The sequence below is a fragment of the Actinia tenebrosa genome, unplaced genomic scaffold (assembly GCF_029948245.1).
Source record: "Actinia tenebrosa isolate PJP-AT-01 unplaced genomic scaffold, QUT_ActTen_1.0 PGA_scaffold4__44_contigs__length_22323623, whole genome shotgun sequence".
Classification (NCBI taxonomy): Eukaryota; Metazoa; Cnidaria; class Anthozoa; order Actiniaria; family Actiniidae; genus Actinia; species Actinia tenebrosa.
In genome coordinates, this window is record NW_028292581.1 from 370249 (window position 1) to 382588 (window position 12340).

A 12340-nucleotide genomic window follows, 5' to 3' on the forward strand; every position below is an offset into this window, starting at 1 on the left:
GCTTGCACGAACCACAGGTAGTCCAATCGTAATTACTTCAACAAGGGGATTATATCGCTTATACATGGATTACCAGTAGTCAAATCAACACGGATCGGGGCTAATCTATTGGGTGATAAGTATGCTCCTAACAGAAGATAATATATAGGTAAGTTGTAGTGCTTGGGAACGAGGTTATTCCGGGCGAAAACCCTTGGAATTAAATTCGGAAAAATTAATTTCCGACCTCGCTGGGATTCGAACCCATGACCTTCGGAATTGTACTACCGATGCTCTACCAGCTGAGCTAGAGGTCAGACTGAGAGCAGGCCGGGGTGAAATAGATGTTAGGTCGCGGTAATTATGATGCAAAGATGAGAGTATGTGGACCGCGTGGCACTAATGAATTAGTAGAAGATAATATATAGGTAAGTTGTAGTGCTTGGGAACGAGGTTATTCCGGGCGAAAACCCTTGGAATTAAATTCGGAAAAATTAATTTCCGACCTCGCTGGGATTCGAATCAATTCCGAATACAATTCCGAATACAATTCCGAAGGTCGTGGGTTCGAATCCCAGCGAGGTCGGAAATTAATTTTTCCGAATTTAATTCCAAGGGTTTTCGCCCGGAATAACCTCGTTCCCAAGCACTACAACTTACCTATATATTATCTTCTACTAATTCATTAGTGCCACGCGGTCCACATACTCTCATCTTTGCATCATAATTACCGCGACCTAACATCTATTTCACCCCGGCCTGCTCTCAGTCTGACCTCTAGCTCAGCTGGTAGAGCATCGGTAGTACAATTCCGAAGGTCGTGGGTTCGAATCCCAGCGAGGTCGGAAATTAATTTTTCCGAATTTAATTCCAAGGGTTTTCGCCCGGAATAACCTCGTTCCCAAGCACTACAACTTACTTATATATTATCTTCTACTAATTCATTAGTGCCACGCGGTCCACATACTCTCATCTATGCTCCTAACAGATCATTATATTACGCAGACTACAAAGTCATCACGTCTACTGTCATTAGACAAAAACAAAACTATCAATTTCTGGTAACGCTATTAATATTCATATCTTTCATCCAATGGCATTTTTGGTTTGAAAAAAACTCTTAAACCGCACCAAATATAGCCCGTGCGTCGTAGAAGTCACGTGACTGGACGCACCCACATAACGCGCTGGTTAAAAATCCTGCTAAGGCACTTGTGAGAGAAGCAGGCTTGATCTCTTTGTCAGTACTACCACACGCAGTTTCACTTCGCCATTATGTCGGGTATTGTTCGAGCAATAAGATCTGGGGACGTGAAGGTCGTTGAAAATGAGATGCGGAAACCGGTAACAACATTAATTTTGTTTGTGCATGCATGCGTGCATGGGGCGCAGTTCGTGTATGAACAACGAAGTAGTTGTTTGGAAATCGGGTCCCATTACGCTGCAGTTAGTAGTGTAATATGCGCGATTGCTACCGACTCCTGCATGCACACTTATCAGTATTTATCATCAACAAGTCCTCTTAAATAAATTAATAAGCCTAATTAGCAATAGTAAGCAGGCGATTTTGGAACAAATACTGGCAGATATTTTAGCACAGAGAAGGATTTTTCTGAGAAACGACAAAAACAACAGCATGCCGTGCCCTCTTTCCCTAAACGTTTGAATCAGCCGAGGAATGTCTAGTGGGTAAACACCGATGACACTGTAATCTTGTGTGACGCAGGGCTTTTGCGTTAACTCCCCTGCCACTGGTGGAAGGACGCCTCTGCATCACGCCATCGATGCTGGAAAGATCGAGGTCTGCAAATTCTTGGTGAATAAGGGAGCAGACGTTGATGTAAGTACAAATTCAATAATTGTGCACGACGAAACTTCCTTCCTACAATTCAAACCCTAAAGTGGTTGATTGCTGCAAAGTATATTGAACAAAGGCCAGCGCATTAAGTCAATATCTGGTTTCGTTTGTTAATTAATGATTAGACGTCAAGTCTTCTGTTTCTGAGTTCTTGATCAAATGATTGATCTAGACAAGAGAAAGCATTATATATAAGAAAAAAAGAAAGTCAATTTGATAATGGATCATCTACAATCTCCTGTTGAGCAGTGAGTTTTGTAATTTGACGTGTGTGTTTGCTTTTTAAAAGTTCGTAAACTGAAATAGTTTGTGTAAATATTTTTGTCTAAGAGAGCAGATGTCATGCTAATTCTTTCTGTATCAACTGCCTCCATCAACCATCTACCTCGCTAAAGTTTTTTTTCTTTTAATGAATGTCATTTTCAATTTATAGTGTCATGCATTCATCAAAAAGGATAAGAAATAGTAATGATAGTTTACGAGGAACAAGGAAAATTAAATCGGCTTTTGATGTAGTCAGTATAAACAGTTATTTTTTGACATAACTTTTAAGAACTTGAAAACATAAATACAAAAATTGTTTCCAGTACTCAAGGTCAATCATGATCACTTACAGCACGTCACGTCTCGGTACTTTCTACTTTAAATAGCTCTCATAATTACCGATGGCATAGACGGTAGTGACCTTCCACAAGTTTTCCATCTTCCCCAGACCAGAGCTTTATAAGGTCTGGTTTGCTGGTTGACAAAGTGACGTAATTTGTAATAGACCATTTCACAGATTCCGCGGCTCAACCTCAGCCTCGTCAGTGTGTAATATATTCTTTAGAAATTGCCTACAACCTGTGAAATTTTTAAGCGTTTAAATTGTTCGTTGATGTGTAAATTCCTTTTATTACTGCGGACTGTAGTCAAATTCTAAAGAATAATTAAACGCTGACGAGGCCGAGGTTGAGTAACGGGATCCGTGAAATGGCTTGAAATTCGAGCAGTTTTCGGTAAGTCAAACATACACCTATGTTTTCAGTGGATCTGTTTTGCCGTTGGGCAGGTTCAGTTTACCGCGCGCGTTAATTGCTTTCTCATAAAACGGATATCGTCGCATATCTTTCCAGGCTTTATAGTGGTAACTAAATCAATCATTTTCTACCTCAAGGCTTCAAGAACATTATGGAGGTCACATGCAGACCATTTTCTATTTTCTATTTTATTTTAGTTATAATTCGGGAAGTTTATATCCAGCTACATATTTCAAATAGCTAGTATAGGGTCGGGCATCTAACCCTATTTAAAAACGATTATCTCTGATTGATTTCACTTAGTATACAACACGATTGCACTGATACAACATATCCAGAATCCCTTACACACTAGCATTTCGTTTGTTTGTTAAAACTAAAATTAATGTCTCCGAATTCTTATAAAGGGAATAAAAAAATGAATAAAAGGATATTCTGGTAAGTGTAGTACAATAATGCAAATAGTTTTTGATTAATAGACTTTTCGATAAAATTCAACACCAACACCATTGTGTTGCTTGGGCGTTATTTCTGCGATGACTGAAGTGTTAGCTCAGTCACTCTGCAAGGCACTATACCGGAAGAAAAAGAATTAGCCTTAGAAAGTTGAAATTGATATTTACCGGCTCTATTGAGTTACAGAGCTTCTCAATCACACACGCGAAATCGTGAAAATAGTAAATTTCGAGACATATAATATAATTTTGGTGGACGCCAATCAAAGTGCTTCTCAGCAATGTCGGAAACCCGAAGCTTGCTCAATCACACGCGTGTAATTTTACAATTTGCCATCGAAGTAGGTTTTGGTGGATGTCAATCAATGCATTTATGACATTCTATAGGCATGTGCCCTTAACTCTGTAGCTGCGAGGTGCACGCTTAATTTTTTTTAATTTTTAATTTTTTGCTGTCACCAGTCAAAAATATGAAAGGTACCAACTGATTAGTTTTGATTGATGGCATCATTGGCCACTTTTGAAACGAGTTGATGACTGGGAACGGGTTTTTAGAATCAACCTAATTGAAAAATAAACACCATAACAAGAAAGAGTACACAGAAATAAGTAAGTTTCTGGAGTTTCAAGATCTGGGGTTTAATTCATACCTTTCAGTGTAGCACTCTCCCGAAAACATCTCAAAAATGACAAAGAAATGTATGGTTACAAGGATGCTTGTTCCTAGTAAACATACACTTCTTTATAATGTTTGATGTTTTTGATTGCTTATAATTTAGCTGTTACTTAGCCAATCGAAGCCAAACTGCAGAAACCTTTTAATTTTGATGTGCTCTTTCTCGTCATGGAAATATTTTTAGAATAAGATGAATTATCAATACCTTCTATATACTCATTCCCAGTCCTTCACTCAATTTCGTGTATTTTGCAGTTAGAGGATGAAGGAGAATGCACACCACTGTACATTGCCATCCTAAAGAACAACAAAAAGATAGCACAATGGCTTCTTGAAATGGTGAGTTGCAAATTGCTAACTGATCTTTGAAATATGATGTCCTGCTTGTACTATACCCACGAGATATGCGAGTTGATGCATGGATCGGTGGGATCGCGCGTGCGTGCCTTCTAATCCCTTCTTTTGCATGGCCCCTACCCAAAAGACCTTCATAGCTCAGTTGCATAAATTATTCTCCCAATTCAAACCACGCGTCATCCTCTTGAAAAACCGGGTTTTTTCCTGTTGTAACCAAATTCAACATTCATCTGTCTTCTTATTCGCAAAAGTTACAGCCTTTCTCAATCACACGCGGCGCCCTCCAGAGGTTGTTCGCTACGAAGTTGTAGGTTTTGGTGGACATCAATCAAGGCATTATATGTGCAGTGCCTTTGAAAGCTTTGTGTTTTCCGACAATGTTATGGAAACCCTTTGATTGAGGTCTACCAAAACTTTACTTTGTCTTGAACGGGGAATTGTACGATTTTTGCGTGCGAATGAGAAGCGCTGTAAGCAAATAAAACAGTATACGCTATAGAGAATGACACGTGATATTCAATGGAAAAAACATTACGCCTACATGTATTGATAAACTCTTGAACTAAGTTCCATTCTAGGGTTCAAAACATTAGATGACGCTTTGTTGCTATAGTACCAGTACAGTAAGCCGCACATAGCTCTTACAAATATGTGGCGATGTTTTCTCACTATTTCGTTCCAGGGCGCGGACAAGAAGGGAAAATCACCCGACGGAGATAAATACGTAGAGTGTGCCGAAGACGAAGAAATGAAAGCCCTCTTCAAGTAGATAGTAAGAACCACAAATCTATGATTGAAACTTGTCGTCATTAGCCTGTATAGTAATCCTGAGGACTGGGGACGTCATAGCTGGCACATCTGTGTAATGGACACAAGTCGTGATTTCACTAGTAGTGTTGTAAATAAAGTAAATATTGTATGCATGTCTAAAGAGATCGTTAATAAAGCATTTTTTCTTTCCATGTGTGTAGTTTGTTTCTGCTGAGCATTTCGGAAGAACACTTTTGATGCCCACATGATGGACACGAGTGAAAAATGTCTGCGCATGCTCTGAATCCGTATGCAAATTAGTCAAAACATAAGTAAATTTGACTTTCAAACATGCCTGATAAATTGGACTTCACAAAATGCCAAAACTTAGTGTCCATGCTCGAAACTTAAGGCTAATTCTTTCATATTGTGTTTGTTAAGACAGTATCTTGATCTGACAAAAGTATACTCTCGAACTTTTTGGTATACTTTGAGAAAACAAACATTTATTTTCTCACTCAAACTCTTTAAAATTCTTAGAAAACGTGCTGAAATGCACGCATGCGCAAGCGTTTAATTTGCCCACGAACACACGCGAGACTCTGCCTGAAACTGATATCTAAAATAATAATTACTTAGCGCGGATTATTTGACTTTTTGAATCACAAATTCCTTTTACCCCTATTGGTGGACCACTTTTCTAGTGAGGAGGGGGGAGGGGGGGGGGAGGGGGGAGGGGGACAGTGGGGAGGGGGTAGGGAAAGAAAAAATCCCCTGTTCTATTTGGTGGGATCAAGGACGTTTCGACATGGTTTGCCGAAGCGGTGAGCTTTAATTCACATCCATCTTAGTGGTTTACACTGACAAAATCGGTCAATGCAATCCCGGGGAGAGTTAGTCTCCCCCACAGCCGCTTTCAGTGTCGTCACGCAACGCTTTCTCCCCTGAGGAGAAAGCGTTGCGTGACGACACTGAAAGCGGCTGTGGGGGAGACTAGGGGAGAGTCCTATATATAGGGATGCTCGTCGGAAATTTTGGAAATGACCCCGAGGTACACGTACACGATTCTTGTCCAGTTGGGCGTGGCTTCTAATGACTTTTACCCCTAAAAGGCACATATATTATCTATGATCTAAGTAAAATAAAGAAGTCAGATTGTTTTGCTGTAAATTCCGTTGCTTCCATAGACTGTACTTAAACGCCACGAATCGTATAATTGAGTATTTATTATTCTTGATCCTTGAACTATTTATTCGATCTGAAATTACATGCATAATTCTTATAACACTTTCATTCTATACAAATTCATTTACTTGCAACTATACTCACTTCTGTGGCGGGTATACAGTTCTCTTGTTGTCCCGGTTAGCGTATCTATCTGGTTAGCCTTTAGTATCCTGGTAAGCTCAGTGCTCGCACATCTATCTCTGAAACAACTCCTTCTGACTAACTACACGTGCTCATATTTCCTCTATTTACTTAATGTCAATCAATACCAATCAATCCAATAAAGAGAGTAATTAATAACTAACTTTCTGCAGTATCTATTGTAATCGTATCTTGACAGTTAACAACATTCAAATCAGTACTTAATTTTATAAACGAAACATTCTCCGCCCCGAAAAGGGCGTAGTCCTTTTCCATTCATCGTCGTCTGATGAGTCATCTTTGCTTGTGATTTAGTTATCTCCCTCAGCTGGGCAGATTACAGCAATCTTTGTAATTGGACGACGGTAAAAGTCCTTTGAAGTCTTCACTCTGACATTTCGCACTCGTCCATCCGCTCCAGGATATACTTCTTCGATGCGGCCGATCTGCCATTTACCTCTGACAGCATTGCCATCATTCACGACGACTACATCGTCGACCTTGACGTTGCGTCGATCTGTATGCCATTTCTTGGTTGGCACCAGGGTCGGAAACACATCTCTGTACCAGCGCTTCCAGAATGACTCGATAATTTTTTGCACGAACTCTACTCTATGTCTGGGGTTGGTGGTCTCTCTGAACGGTCCTTGCGGTACGTCAGGTGTCGCTCGACCTAGCAACATGTCGTTAGGACATAGATAAGCTCCGTCATCTGGATCGTTCGGGATTCTTCCTATTGGTCGTTGGTTGACTAAGTTGCCAACTTCCAAGAAACAGGTATACAATTCCATTGGGGTCAAGACTTGCTCTCCAATGGCTTTTTTAATGGCATTTTTGCAGCTTTTTACAAGAGCTTCTGCGCATCCATTTTGATGTGGTGCTGCTGGGGTCGTGAAGATCCACCGGATGCCTTTTCCTGCGCCAAACTCACGGAGCGCATCTCGATCTTGTAACATTTTTCGCATTTCTCGCTCTGCGCCCACCATTTGTGTCCCGTTATCACTTAACATTACCGCTGGATATCCGCGCAACGCAAAGAACCTGCGTAGGACCTGCTGGAATTCCATAGCTGAGCAGTCCGTTGCCATCTCTAGGTGGACAGCTCTCGTGTTTAAACACGTGAAGATTACTCCGTAATACTTATCTCTCTTGTTCCGGCTGATCTTGACTTGAAATGGTCCAAAGTAGTCACATGCGGTATAGTAGAATGCTGGCGTGTGGGGTGCTAGTCGGTAATGGGGTAATGCTGCCATAACCTGCATCTCGGTTTGATGGGCCATCTCTTTACAGAACACACATTTGGACTTGACGGTCTTGCTGAGCTTGTTCGCCTTTATTATCCAATACTTTCTTCTTACTTTAGCGGTGGTTGCAGCAATTCCGGAATGGTCATATTGGTGTACATGCTGAGTTATCAGTAAAGAGATCCGGTGATTAGCGGGTAGGAGAGCTGGATGCTTAGTTTCATAAGACACGATTGCTTGGTCGACTCTTCCTCCTACTCTTATGATTCCGCTGTCATCTGTAAACGGACTTAATGACTTGAATTCACCTTCCTTCAAACGACTTTGCAATGGCTCCTGTACTTGCCTTATCCAGAATGTTTCTGCTCTGAGTAGCTCCTCGGTGGTCAGAGGCCCTTCTTTGCCTGGCTGACCATGCTTTCTTAGTGAAATCTTAGTGGCTAGACGTCGTATTCTTGCAGTCACCCGAGTTAACCTGAGCCAACTGGAGAACGTAGTTGGATCAATTACATTCTCAGCCTTGATAGCTACGACTGCGGCAACTGTCTTGCGACATTCCATGTCTTTCTCAGAGGGTTGAGGCGTCCCTTGTCCTGGCCATAATTCTTCTGGAAGAGCAAGGAACTTTGGGCCGTTGATCCATCTGCCGTTAAGGTCTTGCACTTTAATTCCCCTTGATACGTCGTCTGCTACGTTTGCCTCTCCAGGAATATGTTGCCATTGTCCTGGGTCACAGTTGCTTTGTATTTCGCCAATACGCGCGGATACAAATGGTTTGAAGTTACGAGAGGGACCTTGGATCCATGCTAAAACTATGGCGCTGTCTGTAAAGAACTTGACATCTCCGAACCTTATTCGAGACTCTTGTTGAATAGTTTTAGCAAGGCGGGATGCTAAGACTGCTGCTTGTAACTCTAGTCGTGGAATTGTAAGGCGCTTGAGGGGTGCTACTCTTGACTTTGCTGCTATAAACGCGACCTTAAACGTACCATCAGGTCTTCTCTGTCTTACATATGCGCATGTCCCAAATGCATCTTGCGATGCATCTGAAAATATGCACAGCATCGTAGTCTCGTATAAAGCATCCACTGCAAGCAAACTCCTGGGAATGTTAAATTGGTTCAGCTCATTCATTTCTTTGAATAGTTGGTTCCACTTTTCTTTTACAGTAAGTGGAAGATCCTCGTCCCAGCTGACTCCCAATTGCCAGAGTTCTTGCATTGCAATTTTAGCGTTGATCGTAAACGCTGCTGCAAAGCCGATTGGATCATAAATGCGTGCGACTTGGCTTAAGAGCATTCTCTTGGTTGCTTTTCTTGATGCGTTAGCGGTGTTGAGCTTTGAGAGATCAAAGTTCACTTTGAAAGACAGTTTGTCTGTTGTATTGTTCCATGTTATTCCAAGAACCTTTTCCTCCGTAGTCTCTCCCTTAAAGATTTTCATTTCGTCGTCACTTCTGTCTTGACACTTGTCTTCTTCTTTATCACTCTCGCCTTTATTCTGTTCCTTAAGAGCTTTATTGGAATTCCATCCTTTTACATTGAAGCCTCCGGTTGCGAGTACTTTGTCGATATCGTCAGCTAACTTGCGCGCTTCGTTTACAGTGTTAACAGAATCGCAGATGTCATCCATGTAGACATTTTTCGTGAGTGTCTCTGCTGCCCTGGGACTTTTACTCTGGTTTTCTTCTGCTGTCTTCCTCAAGGCAATCTGAGCCATCGCTGGAGCTGGCTTGTCTCCGAAGGTTAACACAGTTTTAACATATGTGTCTGGGTCTCTGTTGGCGTCTAGATTACGCCATAGGAATCTGTGAACGTGCTGATCTTGCTCCGGGATTAGTATACGGTGATACATCTTGGATATATCTGCTACTAACGCTACTTCTCTCTCTCTGAAACGCAAGAAGACTCCAAATAGGTTGTTGAGAAGATCAGGACCTTTCATCCAGTAATCGTTTAACTTGTGACCTTGATATACTGAAGACGAGTTGAACACTATTCGAACTGGGGTGCTCTTCTTTTCCGGTCTTATAACGGCATGATGCGGGATGTAATGTACTGGGCCTTTGTGGCTTGCAATTTCCGTCTGTGACAGTTTTCGGGAAAAACCCATTCTCTCCATTTCTTCCATCTGTTTGTTGTAAGCTTGGCCTTGGTCGGGATTTTTCATGAGTCGCCGTTCTGTCGATTCTAGTCTTTTCTGTGCATGGGCTTTGTTATCCGGCAACAGATTTGGGTCTTTAATCCATGGATACGGAATAAGCCATTGGTTTGCAACCTTTTCACAAGATTGTTCAATTATCTTAGCTTCCATCTGTTCTGCTGTACTAAGATGGTCTGTTTCACTGTAGCTTCCTTTGATGTTCACTCCCATAGCCTCGGTTGTCCAGAAGTCTGTTAAGTCTACAGATGGGGCATACTTTACGTGTAATATGCTGGTGGCATCTTGTGAGCTTTCTGGCTTTCCTCCGAACACTACCCATCCGAGTGGCGATTGACGCGCTATCACGTGACCAACTTGTTTTGTCTCGCCTGTGTGCATATGGGCGTGGTCGATTCCAATCAGCAGATCAACATGTCCTTTACCACGGCGGAGTTTTTCGTTTGGTAGACCAAACATTTCTGCTAAACAGGAGGTCTTGACCTTTGCAATCTCATCGCTGATGTTTGGGATACCGATAGCCTTTACGACAAAATGCTTGTTATTATCGATTGGGTTTAACTGAACTTTGTATTCTCTCGTTCTTATCGTTTCTTCTTGTCCACCGACCTTGGTAATAGTCACGGATGTCTCTTTACCATTTAATCCCAGAGCGTCAGCTGTTTTCTGGCGAATCAAACTAATCTGAGCTCCGGAATCCAGTAATATATTTGCATGTTTAAAAAAACCGTTCCTGCTGCTTATTTTGGCGGAGATAACTGGCAGTATTGCTTCTTCAGGGTTGGTTGCCATGGCGACACCAATCTTTATCGAATTACTCTTGTGTAGCAGTGGGTGATGCTTCTGTGGACATTGCACTCCGTTTTCTGTCTGCGAGCATTGCCTGCTCCTGCTGCAGTTGTCTAATTTGTGGTTCCTTCCAGCTTTTTTCAAGCAGCTAAAGCAAACGTGATTATCCTTTACTGTTTTAACCCGATCATCGGTGTTAAGTGCTTTGAGCTTTGGACATTGATCAGGCCAGTGGGAGGAGTTATTGCACAACCAACACTTGTGGCGTGATGTCTTGTCCTTGTCATCTTCAATCCTGAGATGGTTGATGTGGCGCCTGTTAGGTGTGCTTGCTCTGATGGGGTCTGAAGCTCTCATTCTGGATTTCATCTCTACTGACATCCAGCTTAACAGTGCTTGTAGAGTAGCTGGTTTCTTCTCTCGTTCCAGTTCCCTGGCCCAGACCTTTCTGTCGTCTGCACACATCTTTCGTTCTATTATTGCCAGCATGTGGCTGTTATCCATGTCATTGGGTTGGCCAACTTCTTTCAGGGTGTTGTAACTTCTGTTAACCAAATGCACAAGGTCACAAAATCTAGCATCCTCTCCTGGCTCTAAGCTTTTGAACTTCATGATATCTTGGGTCACTGTATCCGAAACAAAGCGTGGGTCTCCGTAGATCGCATCCAGATACTCCCAGGCGGCGTTGTAGTCACTACCAATCCCTTGGATCAACTGCAACGGTTTGTCCTTTAAGCACGTCCGCAGCATCGTGATGGCATCTCTTTTACTGTACCTCTTCTCAATTGCGTACTTAAAGTCTGATCTAAAAATAGCGTACTCTCGTACGTCTCCGCTAAAGCTGGGTAGCTTCGGTTTTTCTAGCTTGAAACTACAGGCTTCCGATTCCTGAGGCGTACTATTAGTGGATGAAGGATTTGTGATAAGTATTGTGTCAACAGTACTTTTTGTACCTTCACTAGCCGATCCATCAGCGGTCTGGTTATTGTTAGAGTTGGAGTTCGATTCTTTGTTATCTGAAACCGGCATTCCGATCGTGCCATTGCTCTGATGCATTTCTTTTACTTGATTTTCCTTGGGCATTCCAATCATTTCATTTGCCTGACTTGGTTGAAGTGGTAAAGAATTCTCAATCTCTAATTCACTAGTTTTACCTTTACTGGCATTAGTCTCTAAATAAACTTTAGCATGAAACTCCGTCTCCATGAAATTCTCCTGGCATTCACTCAACCATGCCTCTTCCGTTTCGAATTCATCATCGTCTTCTATTAGCTTAACATATTCCTCGTGAACCTTCACTAGATGCTCAAACGTTTCTTGATATTTAGTGAGGATTTCTCTTACCTCTAATTCGGGCCTTTTTCCTGTTATCAAATTGTTCACTGTTTTGCCGCTTCTTGTTAATGCTGCCTTGGCGGTTCTCCGGTTTATCTTAGCCTCCTTCAACTTGGTCTCCATTATGTTTCATAGAATCTTTTATCTTTAACGTTTTCTGAGTTTCTCTTGATTCACCCAAGAAATCGAATGTGATGTTTTGCTGTAAATTCCGTTGCTTCCATAGACTGTACTTAAACGCCACGAATCGTATAATTGAGTATTTATTATTCTTGATCCTTGAACTATTTATTCGATCTGAAATTACATGCATAATTCTTATAACACTTTCATTCTATACAAATTCATTT

General features: G+C 41.7%; 3 protein-coding genes across 3 annotated transcripts; 1 reads left to right on the forward strand and 2 right to left on the reverse strand.

Annotated features, from left to right (window-relative positions):
* The first annotated feature begins 1167 nt into the window (after nt 1-1167).
* LOC116307112 (myotrophin homolog) lies at nt 1168-5304 on the forward strand. Its single transcript, XM_031717260.2, has 4 exons — nt 1168-1323; nt 1706-1819; nt 4243-4326; nt 5027-5304. Exons 1-4 carry the CDS (start codon nt 1255-1257, stop codon nt 5111-5113), a joined length of 354 nt encoding a protein of 117 aa, XP_031573120.1. The 5' UTR covers nt 1168-1254; the 3' UTR covers nt 5114-5304.
* A 1035-nt stretch (nt 5305-6339) lies between these two features.
* LOC148906832 (uncharacterized) lies at nt 6340-8086 on the reverse strand. The gene has a single exon (XM_089037131.1). The coding sequence runs from the start codon at nt 7740-7742 to the stop codon at nt 6774-6776; it is 969 nt and encodes a 322-aa protein (XP_088893257.1). The 5' UTR covers nt 7743-8086; the 3' UTR covers nt 6340-6773.
* LOC148906833 (uncharacterized) lies at nt 7852-12113 on the reverse strand. Its single transcript, XM_089036425.1, has 2 exons — nt 8015-12113; nt 7852-7868 (listed from the first exon to the last, which is right to left on the reverse strand). Exons 1-2 carry the CDS (start codon nt 12111-12113, stop codon nt 7852-7854), a joined length of 4116 nt encoding a protein of 1371 aa, XP_088892551.1.
* Between the last annotated feature and the right edge of the window lie 227 nt (nt 12114-12340).

Excerpts from the sequence above, each read along its gene's own strand:
- LOC148906832 (XM_089037131.1), bottom strand. The coding sequence starts at position 7,742 with ATGGCCCATCAAACCGAGATGCAGGTTATGGCAGCATTACCCCATTAC.
- LOC116307112 (XM_031717260.2), top strand. The coding sequence starts at position 1,255 with ATGTCGGGTATTGTTCGAGCAATAAGATCTGGGGACGTGAAGGTCGTT. Across the intron at positions 1,820-4,242 it reads ATAAGGGAGCAGACGTTGAT|TTAGAGGATGAAGGAGAATG; the intron begins GTAAGTACAAAT and ends TGTATTTTGCAG. Across the intron at positions 4,327-5,026 it reads CACAATGGCTTCTTGAAATG|GGCGCGGACAAGAAGGGAAA; the intron begins GTGAGTTGCAAA and ends ATTTCGTTCCAG.
- LOC148906833 (XM_089036425.1), bottom strand. The coding sequence starts at position 12,113 with ATGGAGACCAAGTTGAAGGAGGCTAAGATAAACCGGAGAACCGCCAAG.